This window comes from Oncorhynchus gorbuscha, linkage group LG04 (genome assembly GCF_021184085.1).
Source record: "Oncorhynchus gorbuscha isolate QuinsamMale2020 ecotype Even-year linkage group LG04, OgorEven_v1.0, whole genome shotgun sequence".
Classification (NCBI taxonomy): Eukaryota; Metazoa; Chordata; class Actinopteri; order Salmoniformes; family Salmonidae; genus Oncorhynchus; species Oncorhynchus gorbuscha.
This window is the reverse complement of record NC_060176.1, coordinates 35,327,702-35,347,678: the sequence shown is the minus strand read 5'-3', so window position 1 is coordinate 35,347,678 and position 19,977 is coordinate 35,327,702. Positions and strand designations below refer to the sequence as shown.

The 19,977-nt window shown below is 41.4% G+C and overlaps 1 protein-coding gene across 1 annotated transcript in view; it reads right to left on the bottom strand.

The window, feature by feature from the left end:
• Positions 1-4,375: 4,375 nt before the first annotated feature.
• Positions 4,376-19,977, bottom strand: part of qsox2 (quiescin Q6 sulfhydryl oxidase 2) — a 53,870-nt gene continuing 38,268 nt past the window's right edge. The window contains exons 4-12 of the mRNA XM_046346610.1: positions 18,645-18,750; positions 18,334-18,424; positions 18,044-18,189; positions 17,605-17,754; positions 17,160-17,289; positions 16,925-17,047; positions 6,298-6,448; positions 5,891-6,079; positions 4,376-5,665 (exon numbers count right to left, since the gene is read on the bottom strand). Coding sequence (XP_046202566.1) covers positions 5,169-5,665; positions 5,891-6,079; positions 6,298-6,448; positions 16,925-17,047; positions 17,160-17,289; positions 17,605-17,754; positions 18,044-18,189; positions 18,334-18,424; positions 18,645-18,750 — 1,583 coding nt within the window. The 3' untranslated portion in view covers positions 4,376-5,168. The remainder of the gene's footprint in view (positions 5,666-5,890; positions 6,080-6,297; positions 6,449-16,924; positions 17,048-17,159; positions 17,290-17,604; positions 17,755-18,043; positions 18,190-18,333; positions 18,425-18,644; positions 18,751-19,977) is intronic.

The following is a 19,977-nucleotide window of genomic DNA, read 5'->3' as shown; positions in this document are numbered from 1 at the left end:
GGGGGTGTCTTGCGATTTGCCTATAATTTTCACCTGTTGTCTATTCCATTTGCACAACAGCATGTGAAATGTATTGTCAATCAGTGTTGCTTCCTAATTTGACAGTTTGATTTCACAGAAGTGTGATTGACTTGGAGTTACATTGTGTTGTTTAAGTGTTCCCCTTATTTTTTTTGAGCAGTGTAGTTGGAGTCAGCACTGCCGTCAGACACAGGCAAATCACAGCGATGAAGGCACAGGTAGATCAGGCACCAGTGCAGCGAAACCATTCCTTAAATCAATCTGCTCCGAACTCTCGCAGTCAATCCTGTCCGTTTAGCAGCATGCCGCTGTTCTCGGTCTACTTCATTACAGGATTGAGGAGAAGTAGATAGAAACGACTTCCATGGCAGGCAAGTTCGAGGTAGCACAGGCCATTTGGATAGGGACAGATGACAATGCGGGCAAACACTTACCAGTTATTGCACTATTTTGACCAATGCGATATAACCGTTTATTAATAGTTTATAATGCATTTACAAATTATCAACTGTTAATAATGGAATTATAACACCCTTCATAATTTGAAACGTATTGTAAATCAAAAGGTAAACAAACAATAACTAGGAGATGGTGAGGCAATTGTAACCTGTGTGTCACGCCTTGGTCATTATATTTTGTGTTTTTGGTATATGTTTGGGTAGCAAGGGTGTGACATGGGTTTATATGTTGTGTTTCGTATTGGGGTTTGTAGTAATTGGGATTGTGTATGATTAGGGGTGTGTCTAGTTAGGCTTGGCTGCCTGGGGCGATTCTCAATCAGAGTCAGGTGCTTGTCGTTGTCTCTGATTGAGAACCGTATTTAGACAGCCTGACTTTCGCGTTGTATTTTGTGGGTGTTTGTTCCCATCTTAGTGTTGTAGTCACCAGATAGGCTGTAATAGGTTTTCGTTTCGTTTGTTGTTTTCTTATACAGTTATTTCATGTACCGCGATTATTTTCATTAAAGTCATGAGTAACTGTGACAGATTGTAAAGGTGCCTATCAAGGTTGCTACAATATTAAAGATCCTGAGCATTAAAAGATTTCACGTTTTTTTTCCGCCACCTCGTTCTATTTTTCAGCATTTCCCTGTACAGTAACTAATCACGGCCTATCTCACGTTGAAGATAGACAATCGCATCTGACATTCTGTAGGGTGAATGTGAGGCAATATTACAGTCAGGCAACAGTCCTTCTCCAATCTTCTAATATTACTGTAATGTACACAATTAAATAAAAAGCAATTTACTGAAAAGGAAATTTGTTTTTACAGAAAAATGTACGCACTCAAAGTAAATCATAACTAGAAATATTTTTTAACTCGAATAGGGCATAAGGTAAAGATTAACACAACAACTATCTACTTGGGGCTGTTCCAGGAAGTAGGATTAATGAGACAGCCAGTGAACTGTACCAAATCATCTTAAATAACTTATTTTCGAGAAATATACTTGAAATTGGCATGGTATAATTGACTCGTCAAAACAACAATGCATATTCAAGTTTAGCTTAAATCAGAAAATCAAGAGTTCATTTAACTGCATATCAAAGTTAGCTGGCTTTATGGAACACTCCACCAGCGTTGTGGTTGTTTGCAGGTAGGCCTAAATGCTTGCTGGACAACAACCTCTACTCAAGTCTAAACGGGATCCTGGGACGTCACACCATTGACGTAAAAAATGTCAACAGTTAATGTAAGGGAATGTAAGGGTAGTAGATATGGTAGGGACGTCCCACGGATCCCTGATAGCACTAACCATTCTCAATCTGGGTTGGTCCGGAATACGTGAATATTTACCCTGTGTTAAATTATACTTAACAGTGGTTGGGCCAGTATCACTAGAGTTTCAGAGTTATTATAATGCCAGATTTTGTATTATTCAAACAAAGTACAATTTCAAATGATCTATTATCAACTATTGAAAATAAATGAAAAAATAAGAATGCACAGAGACTAAAAATAAATGAAATAGTAAGACAAATTAAATGCAATGATTTCCAGCAGCTCAAAAGTAGTATGTGCCAAAACGGTTTGTGCAACTTGTCCATCACTTTTTCAACATGAAGTAGCAGTGACAAGTCTTGACACATTTAAATGCATTTTCTCCACATTAAGCGAGAATACACACGAGAAGTAACAAACAAATTAACACCTATTTACATAATTTGGTTTTATTTTCCAGTTCGATCAGATCCTGGTGACAATCTGACCAAGCTACATTGTGTAGCAAATTGTACAATTAATTGTTGCAAGTCTTCAAGTAAGCTTTGTCTTTGTTTATGTGGCATAATATTATTTATTTCACAGAATTGATCAGGGAAGTCAATTTACACTTAAAATGTTCAAGTATACCACCAATCTATTGTGAATTCAAAGTTCCAATACAGTTACTTTTGGCAAAAAAACAAACAAAAAACATTATCAAGGACCAGCACACTGGAACAAAACATATATGTTCTATTCACAATATTGTAGACTCTACAATGTAGAGCATTCTATTTTGAGAAGCACTAAGTCTAACTTGGTTCAGAGCTACAGTAAGTGGTTCCATTCCTACCTGCATTGCATTAAGTCTCAAATTAGAGGAACATTGCAGTTAGCTGAAGAACGTGCCCAATTTCAGATATAGAAACACACAACATTTCATAAAACCAGAATGCAGATTAGCAATATTGTGACTCAATCCTATTTACTCAATCATGTCACCATCTGACAAGTTTCTATCCAATGTTTCTGTCATTTTATGCATCAAATAAATTTTAAGTAGAGAAATAAGCTTTTCAAAGACAATGAACAATAATGTACGGGCAGATGAACCATCAGATCACCTTTTATTAGCACAAGGGTATTTGAGTAATATTGGGTGTCAGTTTTGTTCGTGTAATGTACTATGACCTATACATTCTGAAGATAACTGGCTACAGCCCTATTTGTAGTACATTACATGGCCAAAAGTATGCTCGTCGAACATCTCGTTCTAAAATCATGGGCATTAATATGGAGTTGGTCCCTCCTTTGCTGCCATAACAGTCTCCACTCTTCTGGGAAGGCTTTCCACAAAGTTGGAAGCACAGAATAATCTAGAATGTCATTGAACGCTGTATCATGAATATTTCCCTTCATTGGAACTAATGGGCCTAGCCCAAACCATGAAGAACAGCCCCAGGCCATTATTCCTCCCCCACCAAACTTTACAATTGGCACTATGCATTGGGGGAGGTAGCATTCTCCCGGCAACCGCCAAACCCAGATTCATCCATCGGATTGACAGCCGGTGAAGCGTGATCCATCACTCCAGAGAACGCGTCTCCACTGCACCAGAGTCCAGCCGATGCTTGGCTTTGCACATGGTGATCTTAGGCTTGTGTGCGGCTGTTTGGCCATGGAAACCCATTTCATGAAGCATCCGACGAACAGTTCTTGTGCTGACGTTGCTTACAGAGGCAGTTTTGAACTCTGTAGTGAGTGTTGCAACCGAGGACATAAGATTTTTACAAACCTACATCACTCGGCGGTCCAGTTCTGTGTGCTTGTGTAGCCTACCACTTTGCGGCCGAGCCGTTGTTCCTCTTAGACATTTCCTCCTCAGAATAACAGCACTTACAGTTGACCGGGGCAGCTCCAGCAGGGCAGAAATTTAATGAACTGACTTGTTGGAAAGGTGGCATCCTATGATGGTGCAACATTGAAAGTCACTGAGCTCTTCAGTAAGGCCATTCCACTGCCAATGTTTGTCTATGGAGATTACATAGCTGTGTGCTCGATTTTATACACCTGTCAGAAACAAGTGTGGATGAAATAGTGCATCTAAATATTTTAAGGGGGGAAGGGGGGGTGAGAAGGATTACTTTATCCTATCCTAGGTATTCCTTAAAGAGGTGGGGTTTCAGGTGTCTCCGGTGTCTCTTTCTATTCTAGTTAGAGACAGTTTGCACTGTTCACAGCGTTGTACGAGATTTTCAGTTTCTTGGCAATTTCTCGCATGGAATAACCTTAATTTCTCAGAACAAGAGTAGACTGACGAGTTTCAGAAGTTTTTTTGTTTCTGGCCATTTTGAGTCTGTAATCAAACCCACAAATGCTGATGCTTCAGATACTCAACTAGTCTAAAGTCCAGTTTTATTGCTTCTTTAAATCAGCACAACAGTTCTCAGCTGTGCTAACATAATTACAAAAGGGTTTTCTAATGATCAATTAGCCCTTTAAAATTATAAACGTGGATTAGCTAATACAACATGAATTTGGAACACAGGAGTGATGGTTGCTGATAACGGGCTTCTGTACGCCTATGTAGATATTCCATAATAAAAAAAAGCAGTTTCCAGCTACAATGAGTCATTTACAATATTAACAATGTCGAAACTGTATTTACGATCAATTTGATGTTATTTTAAAATGGACAAAAAATATATATTTTCTTTCAAAAACAAGGACATTTCTAAGTGACCCCAAACATTTTAACGGTAGTGTATAGTGTATCATACCACATACTATCTGGACTAGAATGAATGATGAAATCACATTAAGGCCACCTAGGGTCTGGGAGAATACAGAGGACTTCAAATGCACACCAAGTATTTAGACAACAAGCACTTGGGTAAAATAAGGCTGTACTTGCTCCTCTCTTTCTCATGGTTATGGACAGACTTGTAATAGGTGATCGCCTTGATACGTCTGGAAAATAATATATTGAAGTTGAAATCATAAATTCACACAGTAAGATTTTAGTAGTAGTCAATACAAATATTCCAGAGGTTCATCTTAGTCCATTAAAACATGACCAATACCGTTGAATTAGATAGAAAGATATAAAAAACACTTGATTAATTGGACTCTGCCATGGTTTTATACTAAAACAATTCCTTACCATCATAGCTAAGAGACATTGTATTGGGAATGAATTGTGTACAGTCAAGTCCTTCCCCCAAGACAATGTTATGGGGTTCTGTTATGGGACTAAAATGGTTTTAACCAGTCGCTATTGTAAAATACTTCATCTGAAGACTGTTGCTTCACAGCAAATATTATACAGAACATAAACAAATAAATAAAAAAAATGTGACCTAATCTAACTTAAAAAAGAAAACTCAATTCCAAAAAAAAACTCTTTGCTCAGTCAAATGTGCAGACCTGGACCAGTAGACTGCTATACATATGGACGATTGTAGCGGATCTTCCACCTTTTGGAGCGGACTCGGAAAAAGAAGAACATGACCATGAGAAAGACACAGGAGAAAGCGTAGAGCACAACGCACAGACTCATGTCCACACTGGAGAAGCCCAGACCCAGGAAGCTCACCCCCGGCCTGGTCTCCCTGTGAGCCCCTGTGCCCGCCTGCCCTGCTCCCTCCACGTCACTCTGCTTGGCATGGACTAGGGAGCTCTCAGGGGCCACTGTCTTTACCTGTGTGGCTTTAATGGGCATGCTGTCAGGAGATCCGACAGCCTCCTGGTTTGGCTCGTGCCGACTGCTGTACATGTGTTTGGGGGAGATGTTGGCGGCCCCGTAGTGCTGCTTGAGGAACATGAGCACCTTGTCTTCGTTCCACACGTGGATGCCATCCTGCTCCTCGTGGCAGATGGGGCAGAGGTCCGGGCTGGGCCACTGGGTCTTGGGGAAGTGAGGGTCTTCACTCATTGTTCCTACAGAGAGGACACAGGGTCAATAGCACAGGTATAACACCAGGTCAAGTTATTGTTGGCCCCACCAGTCATTTTGACCGGCCAACTCAATTCTAACAGACGTTGCTTACTAACCTATACCACAGTATATATCTACTATACGGATTATATACTTCTAATGACAGTATATTCTCCAGGTTAGGTTTGAGATCTCAAACGATGCCGATATAGATGTTGGTTCCCCACCTGCGAGGCGTCCATTGACCTGGTTGTGTTTCCTCCAGAGCCACAGTACCGCTTGGTCCACAGACTTCACCTGGGGCAGAGACGCCACGGCCATCTCCTCAAAGTGCTTCCCACACTCCTGGCAGCCGAAGAAGTTCACAATGTACTTGCGCATTGTCTGCAGCACTGCCTTGGGATTCTCCTCCAGGCCTGATGGGACAGAAGGGAGGTGGTCAGGGGAACGAGAGAGAAGCACAGTCGATTTCTTGACAAGGCACACATTTCATAATCAACCCACAGTTGAGATATTCATGATGGTACCAATCATGATGTTGTCATCTATTTTCAAAGGTGTGCAGTGTCGCTATAACATGGATGTTTCTTAATTACACAAGTATTTCGCTGCATGTATGTGCATGCATACATACCGGTGTTGGCCAATACGTCAGGCCGGCTGGCTGCCTGGACAGTCAGCACATGGAACAGGGTCCACAGTGAACAGGGGTAGCCCCTCAGTCCGACTCTGCTTCCCTGGCAACCCACCCATTGCAGCTGGTCACTCAGGAAGATCCCTGAAATCTGAAGGTGGTCAGGGAGAGAGTCAGAAAAACTCACTACTAAGCCACAGAGTAGATCAGGGGTGTTATGGTTCACTGGACTAAACAAAACTGGTCTGTCACAAGCTGCCAGTTTCGGTAATGCAGTTTGCGAAAAGTGGACCGAGGTGTTTCCATCTACTTCATACTGTATTATTAAGACTGTAATGACATGTGTATTTGAACAGGACCGTCTAGTATGGGCCATCGGTTCACAGGATGTGCTATGCATGAGGTGAACCAAATGACAATTTTAAACACAATGTGACAGAATTGGAACATGGGAGAAAAAAAATTCTGCCACGGCGCATGTACTACAGCTGTCCACATTAAATTTCTCAGCCAGCAAGATGAGTGACGTTACAGAACAGTAAAATCAGGTATCCCCAGAGTGGTAGGCTAAACCATTCCACTGGTATTCCTCCGGAGGCACTTTCAAGTTGCTAGTCCCACATGGAGAGAAACTTGCATTCTGATAAGCCTAGTCATTGTGAAACATTTCTAAATGCAAACATGGTAAAAACACAGTTGAAAAAAAAAAAAGGCCGCCCGTCAATTTATGGGGAGTTTCTCCCATTCTTCTCTGCTGATCGTCTCAAGCTCTATCAGGTTGGATGGGGAGTGTCGCTGCACGGCTATTTTCAGGTCTCTCCAGAGATCTGGTTCAAGTCTGGGCTTTGGCTGTGCCACTCAATGACATTCAGAGACCTGTCCTGATGCCACTCCTGCGTTGTCTTGGCTGTGTGTTTAGGGTAATTGTCCTGTTAGAAGGTGACCCTTGACCCAGTCTGGGCTCCTGAGTGCTCTGGAGCAGGTTTTCATCAAGGAACTTTCTGTTCTTTGCTCCGTTCATCTTTCCCTTGATCCTGACTAGTCTCCCAGTCCCTGCCAATGAAAAACATCCCCACAGCATGAACCTGCCACCACCATGCTTCACAGTAGGGATGGTGCTAGGCTTCCTCCAGACGTGACACTTAGCATTCAGGCCAAAGAGTTCAATCTTGGTTTCATCAGACCAGAGAATCTTGTTTCTCATGGTCTGAGAGTCCTTTAGGAGCCTTTTGGTAAACTCCAAGCGGGCTGTCATGTGCCTTTTCCCGAGAAGTGGCTTCCTTTCTGGCCACTTTACCATTAATGCTTGATTGGTGAAGTGCTGCAGAGATGGTTGTCCTTCTGTGGGGTTTTCCCATCTCCACAGAGGAACTGGATCTCTGTCAGAGTGGCCATCAGGTTCTTGGTCACCTCCCTGACAAAGGCCCTTCTCCCCCATTTGCTCAGTTTTGCCTTGGTGAAGTCTTGGTGGTTCCAAACTTCTTCCATTTAAGAATGATGGAGACAACTGTGTTTTTGGGGACATTCAATGGTGCAGAAATGTTTTGGTACCCTTCCCCAGATCTGTGCATCCTCAAAATCCTGCTTCTGAACTTTACGGACAATTCCTTCAACCTCATGGCTTGGTTTTTGCTCTGACATTCACTGTCAACTGTGGGACCTTATATAGACAGCTGTGTGCCTTTCCAAATCATGTCCAATCAATTGAATTTACCACAGGTGGACTCCAATGAAGTTGTAGAAACATCAAGGATGATAAATGGAAACAGGATGCATCGGAGCTCAATTTTGAGTCTCATAGCAAAGGGTCTGAATATTTCTGTAAATAAGGTGTTTTTTAAAACATTTTATAATACATTTGCAAAAGATAAAATATTTTCAGTGTCATTATGGGGTATTGTGTTTAGATTGATGAGATTATAATTGATTTAATACATTTTAGAATAAGGCTGTCACGTAACAAAATGTGGAAAAGTGAAGGGGTCTGAATACCTTCAAAATGCACGGAATCTCGACGATTTGGTTCTACCGTACCTACCTACACGTAAGACTCTGTCTTTACCTTCAATTCTTTATTGATGATTGAGTGTAGTCTGGCCCCACAGTGCGAAGGCAAACGGCAAGGCACTGGAGTGACAAACCACCCTTGCTGTCTCTGCCTGGCCAGCTACCCTATCTTCACTGGGCTCTGCTGCCTCTGACCCTATTATCGGGGCTGAGTCACTGGCTTGATGGTGCTCCTCTTCCATCCAGCCTTCCTTCCTTCCTTTCCTCGGGCTTGTGCGGTGGGGAAATCTTTGTGGGCTATACCCAGCCATGTCTCAGGGTTGTAAGTTAGTGGCCAGTTGATTTCCCTTTAGTGGTGTGGAGGCTGTGCTCTGCCAAAGTGTTATATCCTGCCTGGTTGTCCCTGTCTGGGGGTAACTTTCGTCTGGGCCACGGTTTCCCCGACCCCCCCGTCTCGGTCTCCTGTATCTATACTACAATAGTCTATGTTCCCGGGGGGCTAGGGTCAGTCTGACATATCTGGTGTAATTCTCCGGTCTTATTTGGTGTCCTGTGTGATCCCAGATATGCTTCCTCTAATTCTCCCAACTCTCTCTCTCCTACCAAAGGACTTGAACCCTCAGATCATGTCTCTGGACTACCTGGCAGTCCCCTCAAAACCCCCCTCCCCCACACATGCGGTCTCAACGTGACAGCATGTGATTACTATTTGAACATTTTATTTGACTCTATGAACTTTTGAAAAACAATCTGGCCATATACTAAATTTAATGGCCATATACTCAATCTCTACCTGGCACAGTCAGAAGAGGACTGGCCACTCCTTAGAGCCTGGATGCTCTCTAAGTTTCGTCCTAGGTTCCTGCATTTCTAGGGAGTGTTTCCTAGCCACCGTGCATTCTACATCTGCATTGCTTGCTGTCTGGGGTGTTAGGCTCGGTTTCTGTATAAACACTTTGTGACAACTTCTGTTGTAAAAAGGGCTCTATAAATTCAATAGATTGATTGATTAAATTATTGAAACGGGGAGCCAGATACTTTCATAGCAGGAATCAACAATGTATAGGCTATTACTGTTGACCAAATTATGGTTTTAGAATAAATCTACAGGAAACATGCAAAACCACAGAAAATTACTGACATAAACAAAATGCGTCAGTAAGAGGGAGGCAATGCAATGTCTGTCAGTAATTTTCTGTTGATCGTCCCAGCTCTACACTGAGGCCTGATACAGTAGCCTAAAGGCTTGGGCTGTATACCGTACAGTGCATTTAAGTATTCAGACACATGCCCGTTTTCCACATTTTGTTACGTTACAGCCTTATTATAAAATTTATTAAATGAAAGGTTTTAATCATCTACAACCAATACCCAATTATGACAAAGCGTAAACAGGTCTTAGAAATTGTTGCAAAAGTATAACAAAATAAAAGAAAACAAATACCTCAGACCCTTTGCAACAAGACTCGAAATTGAGCTCATGTGCATCCTGTTTCCATTGATCATCCTTGAGATGTGGAGTCCACCTGTTGTAAATTCAATTGATTGGACATTATTTGGAAAGGCACACACCTGTCCATATAAGGTCCCACAGTTGACAGTGCATGTCAGAGCAAAAATCAAGCCATGAGGTGGAAGGAATTGTCCGTAAAGCTCAGAGACAGGATTATGTCGAGGCACAGATCTGGGGAAGGGTACCAAACATTGAAGGTCCCCAAGAACACAGTGGCCTCCATCATTCCACTTAAATGGAAGAAGTTTGGAACCACCAAGACTCTTCCTAGAGCTGGCCGTACGGCCAAACAGAGCAATCGGGGTAAAAGGGCCTTGGTCAGGGAGATAGCCAAGGACCCGATGGTCACTGACAGAGCTCCAGAGATCCTCTGTGGAGATAGGAGAACCTTTCAGAAGGACAACCATCTCTGCAGCACTCCACTAATCAGTCCTGTATGGTAGTTTATAGACGGAAGCCACTCCTCAGTAAAAGGCACATGACAGCCCGCTTAGAGTTTGCCAAAAGGCACCTGAAGGACTCTCAGACCATGAGAAACAAGATTCTCTGGTCTGATTAAAGAGTCACGTCTGGGAGGAAACCGGTCACGATCCCTACGGTGAAGTATGGTGGTAGCAGCATCATGCTGTGGGGATGTTTTTCAGAGGCAGGCACTGGGAGACTAGTCAGGATAGAGGGAAAGATGAATGGCGCAAAGTACAGAAAGATCATTGATAAAAACCTTCTCCGGAATGCTCAGGACCTCTGGATGGGCAATGGTTTACCTTCCAACAGGACAATGACCCAAAGCACACATCCAAGACAATGCAGGAGTGGGTTCGGGTCTCTGAATGTCCTTGAGTGGCCCTTCCAGAGCCCGTAACTGAACCCAATAGAACATCTCTGGAGAGACCTGAAAATAGCTGTGCAGCGACGCTCCCCATCCAACCTGACAGAGCTTGAGAGGATTTGCAGAGAAGATTGGGAGAAACTCCCCAAATACAGGAGTGCCAAGCTTGTAGCGTCGTACCCAAGAAGACTCGAAGCTGTAATCGCTGTCAAAGGTGCTTCAACAAAGTACTGAGTAAAGTGTCTGAATACTAATGTAAATGTATATTTCAGTTTATTTTTGATAAATTTGCAAAAACGTATTGTGTGTTGGTTAGAATAAGGCTGTAACATAACAAAATATGGAAAAAATCAAGTGGTCTGAATACTTTCCAAATGTACTGTTTCAATACCGTTGAAACTATTTGAAATATTTTCAAAAATGTAAATATTTGTAAATACCTGTAGTCAACTTGCACAATACGTTAGGGGATAAAGAACATTGTTTTCTTCACAACATTGTTTAGCTGTCACATTATTATAAAACTTACGGTAGTCCCCAGTTACGTTGGGTCTGTTTACAAGCACACAACAAGAGACAGGAGCCTTGTGAGTCACTTACTGTTGTGCAGCATGCGCCAGGTGATCGAATTACAGTATGGAATTCACAACTAAATGTTTGCCAGCTAGATATCTTCTAACTATTAAGTTTACTGTCTAAAATGTGCCAAATGCTCTGCAGTTGTGCATTTGGTTTGCTAATTTAGTAGCTAGTTAGCTTAGTGGTTAGATTCTTCCGTAATCAAGCCTTTGCTTGATAACAGTAGAGAATCCCCTCCTGGATCAAGAGCCTTGCTGGCTAATATTTATTTAGTGTGTGCAACAAACTGCAAGTAGCATTTGCGTTACTTGTATAGTTTACGTGAAACTGTACAATATGTTCCGAATGCGCTCGTTAGCATTTAGTTATCATTCTCTATGGGATTTGACATGAGGTTGTTACCATTGCTAATTTGAAAATTGTCCCTCCTTTTGGACTGAAACCCCCCCGACAGAACAGTGGCCCAAGAACAGAGGTACATAACAAACCATTGATTTAGTGAACGGTTACAACCCTACTAATTTTGTGGCGGCCTACAAGAACCTGTCGGATGTTGCGACCATTTGTTGGCAAAAACCAACATTTAATGAAAATGTGTTTGAGGAAATAAAGTTTTGGATACGTTATTGTAATGAAAACGTATTGTATGATTATTGAAAGTAAATAGTTAAAATAGTTCTCTTTTTTTTTACATGTTAGCTAGCATGTCCAATGTGAAAACGCTAGCTCAAACCTGCAGCTGACTTGGCCCATTCAAGATAACATGCTACAGATCAATGAAATCAGGCTGGTTTATAAACAAAATAATTATCTAGCTAGCTAGTAATGTAGTAATATAAAGTTGTCAATTGCAATCAACATTGTAGTTATAAATACAAGTAGCTCAGACTTTCATTTTGTCAACAAGTAGCCATTTGCAAGAGCTAACGTTAATCGATTCATAAAAGAGGTTCCCCACTTACCGATGTTGCTTGGTCAGTGACATGAAAAGTGATCAAAATATATTAACAGTATTGCAGTAATTTCACCAGTTCAGATGATTTAGATTTTAGGTAGCAACGCAATCGATATACTATCCTAAACTTGCTGAAATCGAGAGCCATCGTGCTGTCATTCATTATAAAAATGAGCCCTGGACACTTACCTTCACTCCCCTCAAAGATATTAAAGCACTGGAAAGGTGTAGATGAGAGCATGATTACATTTGTTTTGATCAGTCATGTAAATTTAAGTGCTGAAAACATTTTGGCACACTATTTAAAAAGAAGATTGAGAACAAGCTGGCATTTGAAATGGATGAAAAATACTGTCATTTTGGCGCAGGAAAAGCCGACGAGCACTAGCAAATGCTACCTAGCAAAAACACACACACATATATATATATATATTTGTTTTTACAAATCGATACTTGGAGATAAAGTATCGACAGAATTATCATCCAAAATAATATTGCGATATGTAACTATTGATTTTTAACCTAGCTTGTGTGTAGAGTTGAGCTTGTGTAGAGTTGAGCTTGTGTCTAACCGCTGGTCACCCTCCCCTCACCCGTATATTTGGGGGAAAAGACTGCTGGTTATCCACATAACACTGATCTTCAACAAATCACAGAACGGTCCGTCTTCACCAAAGTACGTGAGGTCACATTACATTTACATTTAAGTCATTTAGCAGACGCTCTTATCCAGAGCGACTTACAAATTGACATGATATCACAAAATAGTTTCAATAATGCTAGCTATCTGCTTAAGGTGGGGTTTTACCAAGTGTTTTTTCTCTTAATTTATGCTTTTGGCTACAACTACAAGTTGATAATGTATGTGATATCAACAGAGAAGTATATTTTCTGGGTGATTTAAATATTGACTGGCTCTCATAAAGCTGCCCACTCAAGAAAAAACTGCACTTGACACTTGTGAAATTGCTTATTCCAGTTACTAATAATTATGCACCCATTAAGAAAATGATTGTAAAACTGTAAATCCCCTTGGATTGATGAGGAATTGAAAAATAGTATGATTGAGGGAGGCAAAAGGTATGGCAAATAAGTCTGGCAGCCCAACTGATTGGCAAATGTACTGCAAATTGAGAAATCATGTGACTAAACAAAAAAAAAATATGAAAAAAATATACACTATGAAACAAAAATAAATCAAAAGTAAAAAGCTTTGGAGCACATTAAATTACATTTTTGGAAAAAGGGTAACTCGGCTCCATCATCACAAAACCCACTGATATTGCCAACTACTTTATTCATTGGCAAAATAAGCAAACTTATGTATGAAATGTCAGCAACAAAACGCTGACACTATACATTCAAGTATATCTGACCAAATTATACTTTTGAATTACATAAAGTCAATGTGGAAGAGGTGAAAAAAAGTATTGTTATCTATCAACAATGATAAGCCGCCGGGGTCTGACAATCTGGATGCAAAATGACTGAGGATAATAGCGGACGATATTGCCACATCTTCAATCTTCAATTCCTACTATAAAAGTGTGTGTGCCCTCAGGCCTGGTTGGAAGCCAAAGTCATTCCGGTACCCAAGAAAAGTAAAGCCCCTTTTACTGGCTCAAATAGCCGACCTACAGGCCCTAGTTTTGTCCCACCTACTGTTCAGTAGTGTGGTCAGGTGCCACCAATATATATATATTTTTGTTGCAGTTTGCTCAGAATAAGGCAGCACGGCTGGCCCTTAAAAGTACAGAGAGCTAACATTAATGACATGCATGTCAATCTCTCATTGCTCAAAATTGTTTTTGTAAGGGGTGTAAAGCTGAATGTATCGAGCTGTCTGTTTAAAATACTTTAAAATACAGTACTACATAGAGCCATGACTACATGGAACTATTCCACATCAGGTAACTGATGCAAGCAGCAGAATCAGATATAACATTTAAAAAAAAAGAGGTAATAATACACCTTATGGAACAACAGGGACTGTGAAGAGACACACAAAGGTACAGACACATGCATACAATGTGATATTGTTGCATTGTGGTATTACATTTTATATTGCAGATATGTAGTGGTGTTTCTGTATAGCAGTGGTAAATGACGAGTCAACAGCATGATTTGGGTATGAGTTAACAGTATGACTATTTCGAAATGCTTTTATTTTTGGCTAATAAGAATTTAATCTCAGCCACTAATTTCAATGGCTTGGTGGCACGAGTGGCCAGTGCAAATTTTTCTTCATGTCTATCCCTGCTATACAGAAACACTTTGTTTACAAACGATGGAGTAAAACGTTAACACATTTTTGTGGTTGTTTTGGGCTCCCGGGTGGTGCAGCGGTCTAAGGCACTGCATCTCAGTGCTAGAGGCATCACTACAGACCCTTGTTCGATTCCAGGCTGTATCACAACCGGCCGCATCACAACCGGCCGCATCACAACCGGTCGCATCACAACCGGCCGCATCACAACCGGCCGCATCACAACCGGCCGCATCACAACCGGCCGCGATTGTGAGTCCCATAGGGCGGCACACAATTGGCCCAGCGTCGTTAGGGTTTGGCCGGGGTAGGCCGTCATTGTAAATAAGAATTTGTTCTTAACCTCTTGGATTTTGGGGCCGATATTTAAATTTTTGGATGAAAAACGTTCCCGTTTTAAACAAGATATTTTGTCACAAAAAGATGCTCAACTATGCATATAATTGACAGCTTTGGAAAGAAGACACTCTGACGTTTCCAAAACTGCAAAGATATTGTCTGTGAGTGCCACGGAACTGATGTTACAGGCGAAACCCAGATAAAAATCCAACCAGGAAGTGCCGCATTTTTTAAAACCGCCTCATGCCAATGACTCCTTATATGGCTGTGAATGAGCTACGAATGAGCTTACGTTTTCCCCAAGGTGTCTACAGCATTGTCTTTTTAGGCATTTCCATTGAAGAATGGCTGTAAGGGACCATATATGGCATGTGGTCACATGGTGTCTCCCGCAGAAAACCTAAAATACTGAGGTAGCCATTTTTCCAATCGCTTCTTATGAGAAACCAACTTCCTCAACGGATATATTATCGAATATATTTGTTAAAAACACCTTGAGGATGGATCCTAAACAACGTTTGCCGTGTTTCTGTCGATATTATGTAGCTAATTTTGAAAAAAGTTTGGCGTTATAGTTGAAGTATTTTTCCGTCGATTTCTCAGCCAAGCATGGTGAAGAAACGGGAGCTTTTTTGCCTACAAAAATAATATTTTTGGAAAAAAGGAACATTTGCTATCTAACTGGGAGTCTCCTGAGTGAAAGCATCCGAAGTTCTTCAAAGGTAAATGATTTAATTTGGTTGCTTTTCTTATCTTCGTGAAAATGTTGCCTGCTGCCAAGCAGAGCCTAGCATAGCATTATGCCATGATAAACTTACAAATACTTGTCTAGTGTTGGCTGAAACACATATTTAGAAAATCGGAGGTGACATTGTTGTTAACAAAAGGCTAAGCTTGTGTTTGAATACTGTGGCAAACCTCTTCAAGGTTAGGAGCGTTTGTCACAAACTAAGTGGTAAACTGTCACCAAATCACCCAAGAATGAGAGTTCTTTCGAACAGGACAGTACCTGTGTGTTTGTTTCTCCGTCCTGGTCCACCCAGGCCTTAGGCGAGGTCAAGGATAGCAGGGTTCGGTACACGAATCGGGTTCTCGGTAGGTCCAGGTCCAAACGCCAACAGGTAAGTCCAAACAATGCAGCTCATACACGGTAAATCCAGCCAATCTCTATAGTCTCTTTCTCTATTGTTCATAGCTCCTTCCAGCCCTCTCTCTCCCTCTTCCTGGTTTCTCTTGACCCTTTATCTGTGAGTCGGCTCCACCTTCTGAGGGTTCCCCTTGCTTCTGGGACTTGTAGTTTTGGCGGTCGGCCATTTTGTGATCTGTAGTTCTGACAGGGGTGGCCATTTTAGTGATCGGGCAGAGCCCGTTTACTAGCTCTGCTCTCACATATCTGCCACTTATCACTCGACCCCCTTCTTTGCCACAATACATTTATTTCATTTCATTTGCAATTTTCATGAATAGGAAAAGTTGCGTTATGCTAATGCGCTCGAGGCTATGATTACGCTCCCAGATACGGGTTTCCTCGTCGCAAGAGGTTTTAACAGACTTGCCTAGTTAAATAAATAAAATAAAACCGAACAAGAACCAAAAATCAAGGGACTAACTGAAAGTGTTGTGAACCGTTTGTTACATCGGTTGTTTAAAAGGATAGTTTAACTAATTTGACTTCCTTGGGCTGTGGTTGTTTCCTCTAAACTGTTTCTACATTTGATTACGGGTTACTTAGCAATGTTAAGTGTTATGTTCTGTTAATTACTGATGTCCCCTTTAAGACGGGAGCACCCTTGGTCATGCGCAGTGTTGTTCTATGTTATTCTGGTACTAACTCGTTTGAGTAAATGTGAAGCTCCAGTTCAATTGCTTGTATTCCGAGTCTTTCTTATTACATAAATTACATAAATAAGTGTTAAGACACTACATTAAGAATAATCTGGCTAGCATTTTTGGTAAAAGTACCATTGCTAGTGGAAATGGATAGTTTCCATTAGAAATGCATTCAAGTACACCCCTTCTGCAAAAAAGGACACCCTCCCCCACTTTACCAATTATTCCTGAAGGGCCCTTTAAACTATGCCAAAAAGCTATTTTATTTGAGCACTTGATAATGAAATATAACACAAATGCCTTCCTTACCCGCATCTTGTTGTTGACCAAGTCGAGGATAGCATCAAAGGGTATTTTCTCCAGGGGAAGACTGACCAGCCATTCCAGAAGAGTCTCTAAGAGTTTTACCACAGACTGGCGACCCGGGAAGAGCTGGGATTCAAGAATCAAAGAAAAGATACATGTTACTTCTCTAATAGAAACAAGAGGGTAAATATTGTTTATTTGTTTGTGCAGACCCACAACAGCCTTAGGGCACTTATACCTTAGCAACCACTGTCACAAAGTCTTTGAAGGTCTTGAGCTCTTCTCCCTCCAATGTTTGGTGGGTAGCCAGCTCTACTCTCAGCAGGTAGTGCAACCCTGACTCAAGGTCTGCCATGTACACCTTGGACCTGGAGAAAATCAGGGAGACAGGTAGCCTAGCGGTTAAAAGCATGGACCAATAACCGAAAGGTCGCTGGTTTGAATCCCCGAGCAGACTATGTGAAACATCTGTTGATTTGCCCTTGAGCAAGGCACTTAACCCTACTTGCACCTGTAAGTTGCTCTGGATAAGAGCATCTGCTAAAATGACAAAACTTTTAAAATCAGTGATGGGGCCACGAATCAGACATGGTGACACACAAAGAACGCACGTGCGCACCCACACATACCCACTGGTATAGTCTTCATGCATATATAAGATACTGTGTTAGCATCAGACTCACTTCTCAAAGTCCTTCAAGGCCTCAGCCGTCCCGGGACCTCGTGGCCCCTCCAGTAGGGGCTCCTGGGGTGCTCCAGAGGTGCTTAGCTTTCTGTGGACCCCTAGGAGAAGCTTGAGGAACGAGGAGAAGAAGAAGCGCAGTCTTTTCTGCCTGGTGATACAGAAATATGAGAGGAACATTTGAAATGCCTGGATTTATAAAACAGACTACATAAAGAAGTCAAACATTTCACTGACATTTGGGATGAAATATTATTTTTTAATAATAATTACAAGTTTGTAAAAAAATATATAAAATAATAACAACAACGCTATATTCTGTTCACATACAACCCACTAAAAGGGGATGTTATGCCAACTACAACAACACATTTGTTGAGTCTCCAACATTTGAACCAGAACTCCTGGGGAAGTAAATATAGTAGAGGTTGCCAACTTACACATGCAGAATGGCATGTGTTCCATTAGGGTGGAGAAGGTATGCTGAGGGGAAAGAGTTGATGCCAAGCTTCTCTGTGAGGCTCCTTTCTGAACTCAATGCCCTCTTCACTGTTAGCCCCTGATACATCATCAGGTCCAAGATAACCTATAGAACAGTTGACGTTACATTATATATATTTAAACCCCCCTATAAAGCAGCATTTAAGTTAAATTACTTTGATGTTTTGAAGTCTGATAGTATAAGAATGCCATGAAAGGTACAGTTCAGTTTAATTTGAAATCATCATACCTCTCTGCCAACATAGGAGTCCTCGTTCTCAACAATGACAGCTGTATATTGGTTGGATTTCTGACCAATCAAAGGCAATATATCTGCAGAGCTGAAAAGAGGAAATGAGACACTCTATTTAATATGATAATCACCCGTATTGTGTGCCACTCACTTTTCATTGAGCGATTCAAAAATCAACCTGACAGTGGCCCATATTAGCAGACATAAGGCAGTGTAAAAGGATAGGGGTTATTTAGCAAACCATGGATTTGGCTAATTGTTCTGGTCGCAAGACTGTGTTGAAGGCCAAGGTGTGCCACTGGACAAACCTGTAAGGCTCAAGTGGAGGACAGCTGACAGGCCAGTCCTGTCTTGTGTGGTTCTGGAGGAAGTTGACCATCAGCTGTCGCACTGTCTGTAGCTCCCTATCTGCACCTAGGGAGAGAGATGAGAATTGAGCATGGCGATATTGATAAAAACCCATATCTCGATAAATGGACCCGATAAATTGACCCATAAATATATTCATCCACAATCTGCTCTGGGTAAGTCCAGTCCTCCTGGACTGTCATAACAAAATGAAACCAAAATATTTCGACTGACTTCATCCAGTGTCCAGAAAAATGTATTTGCACTGTATAAAATATATAATTAATTATGCACCTATAGCCTAATATTTCAGACAATTTTATACAAAAAAAAACTATTCGATTTTAGTCTACCTTCAACTGATAAAAGGTTGATTGTGATATGATTAAGGGAAAACAATTACCCTGAGGATGTGGTGCCTGACCTTAAGATATGAGAAATAAATGACACTCACAGAAATGTGTGACTCTCCCCTCTGTAACTAAAAACAACCATAGTTGCTTTGAAAACTATTTTACAGCAATTGCATTTTGACCAACGGCCATATGCTTGTGCTTCTCAGAATGCATCTCTCCCTACTTTGTGGGCACAGTGGGGAGAGGGAGTGAGAGTGGCACGCTCACACAGCAGCTGCTAGTGAAACGGGGACAGCCAGTTACTTTCATAGCAAGAATCAACATAACGAACAGACATTACTGTTGAGATGCATTGTTTTACAACAATCTACAGAAACTTTGTGTAGCAAAAATCACGAAAATTCCCAACGCAAGCAAAACCAGTAATTTTCAGGTTTAATGTCCCAGCTCTAGATGAGAGGTTGACATCTGCACACACTCTGGTCCTTTATACAGGAGAGAACACAGTAGGCAGGGCTGTGAAGGTCATGGAATTCTTTGGATGACGGTATTTGGCCAGCCATATGACCGCGGTCACCGTAATAACTGTTCAAATGTATATATACACTCTACCTGGCCATAAGTATGTGGACAAATTATCAAATTTGTAGATTTGGCTATTTCAGCAACACCCGTTGCTGACAGGTGTATACAATCGAGCACACAGCCATGCAATCTCCATAGGTAAACATTGGCAGTAGAATGCTCTTACTGAAGAGCTCAGTGACTTTCAACATGGCACCGTCATAGGATGCCACCTTTCCAATAAGTCAGTTCGTCAAATTTCTGTCCTGCTAGAGCTGCCCCGGACAACTGTAAGTGCTGTTATTATGAAGTGGAAAACTCGATGAGCAACAACGGCTCAGCCGCAAAGTGGTAGGCCACACAAGCTCACAAC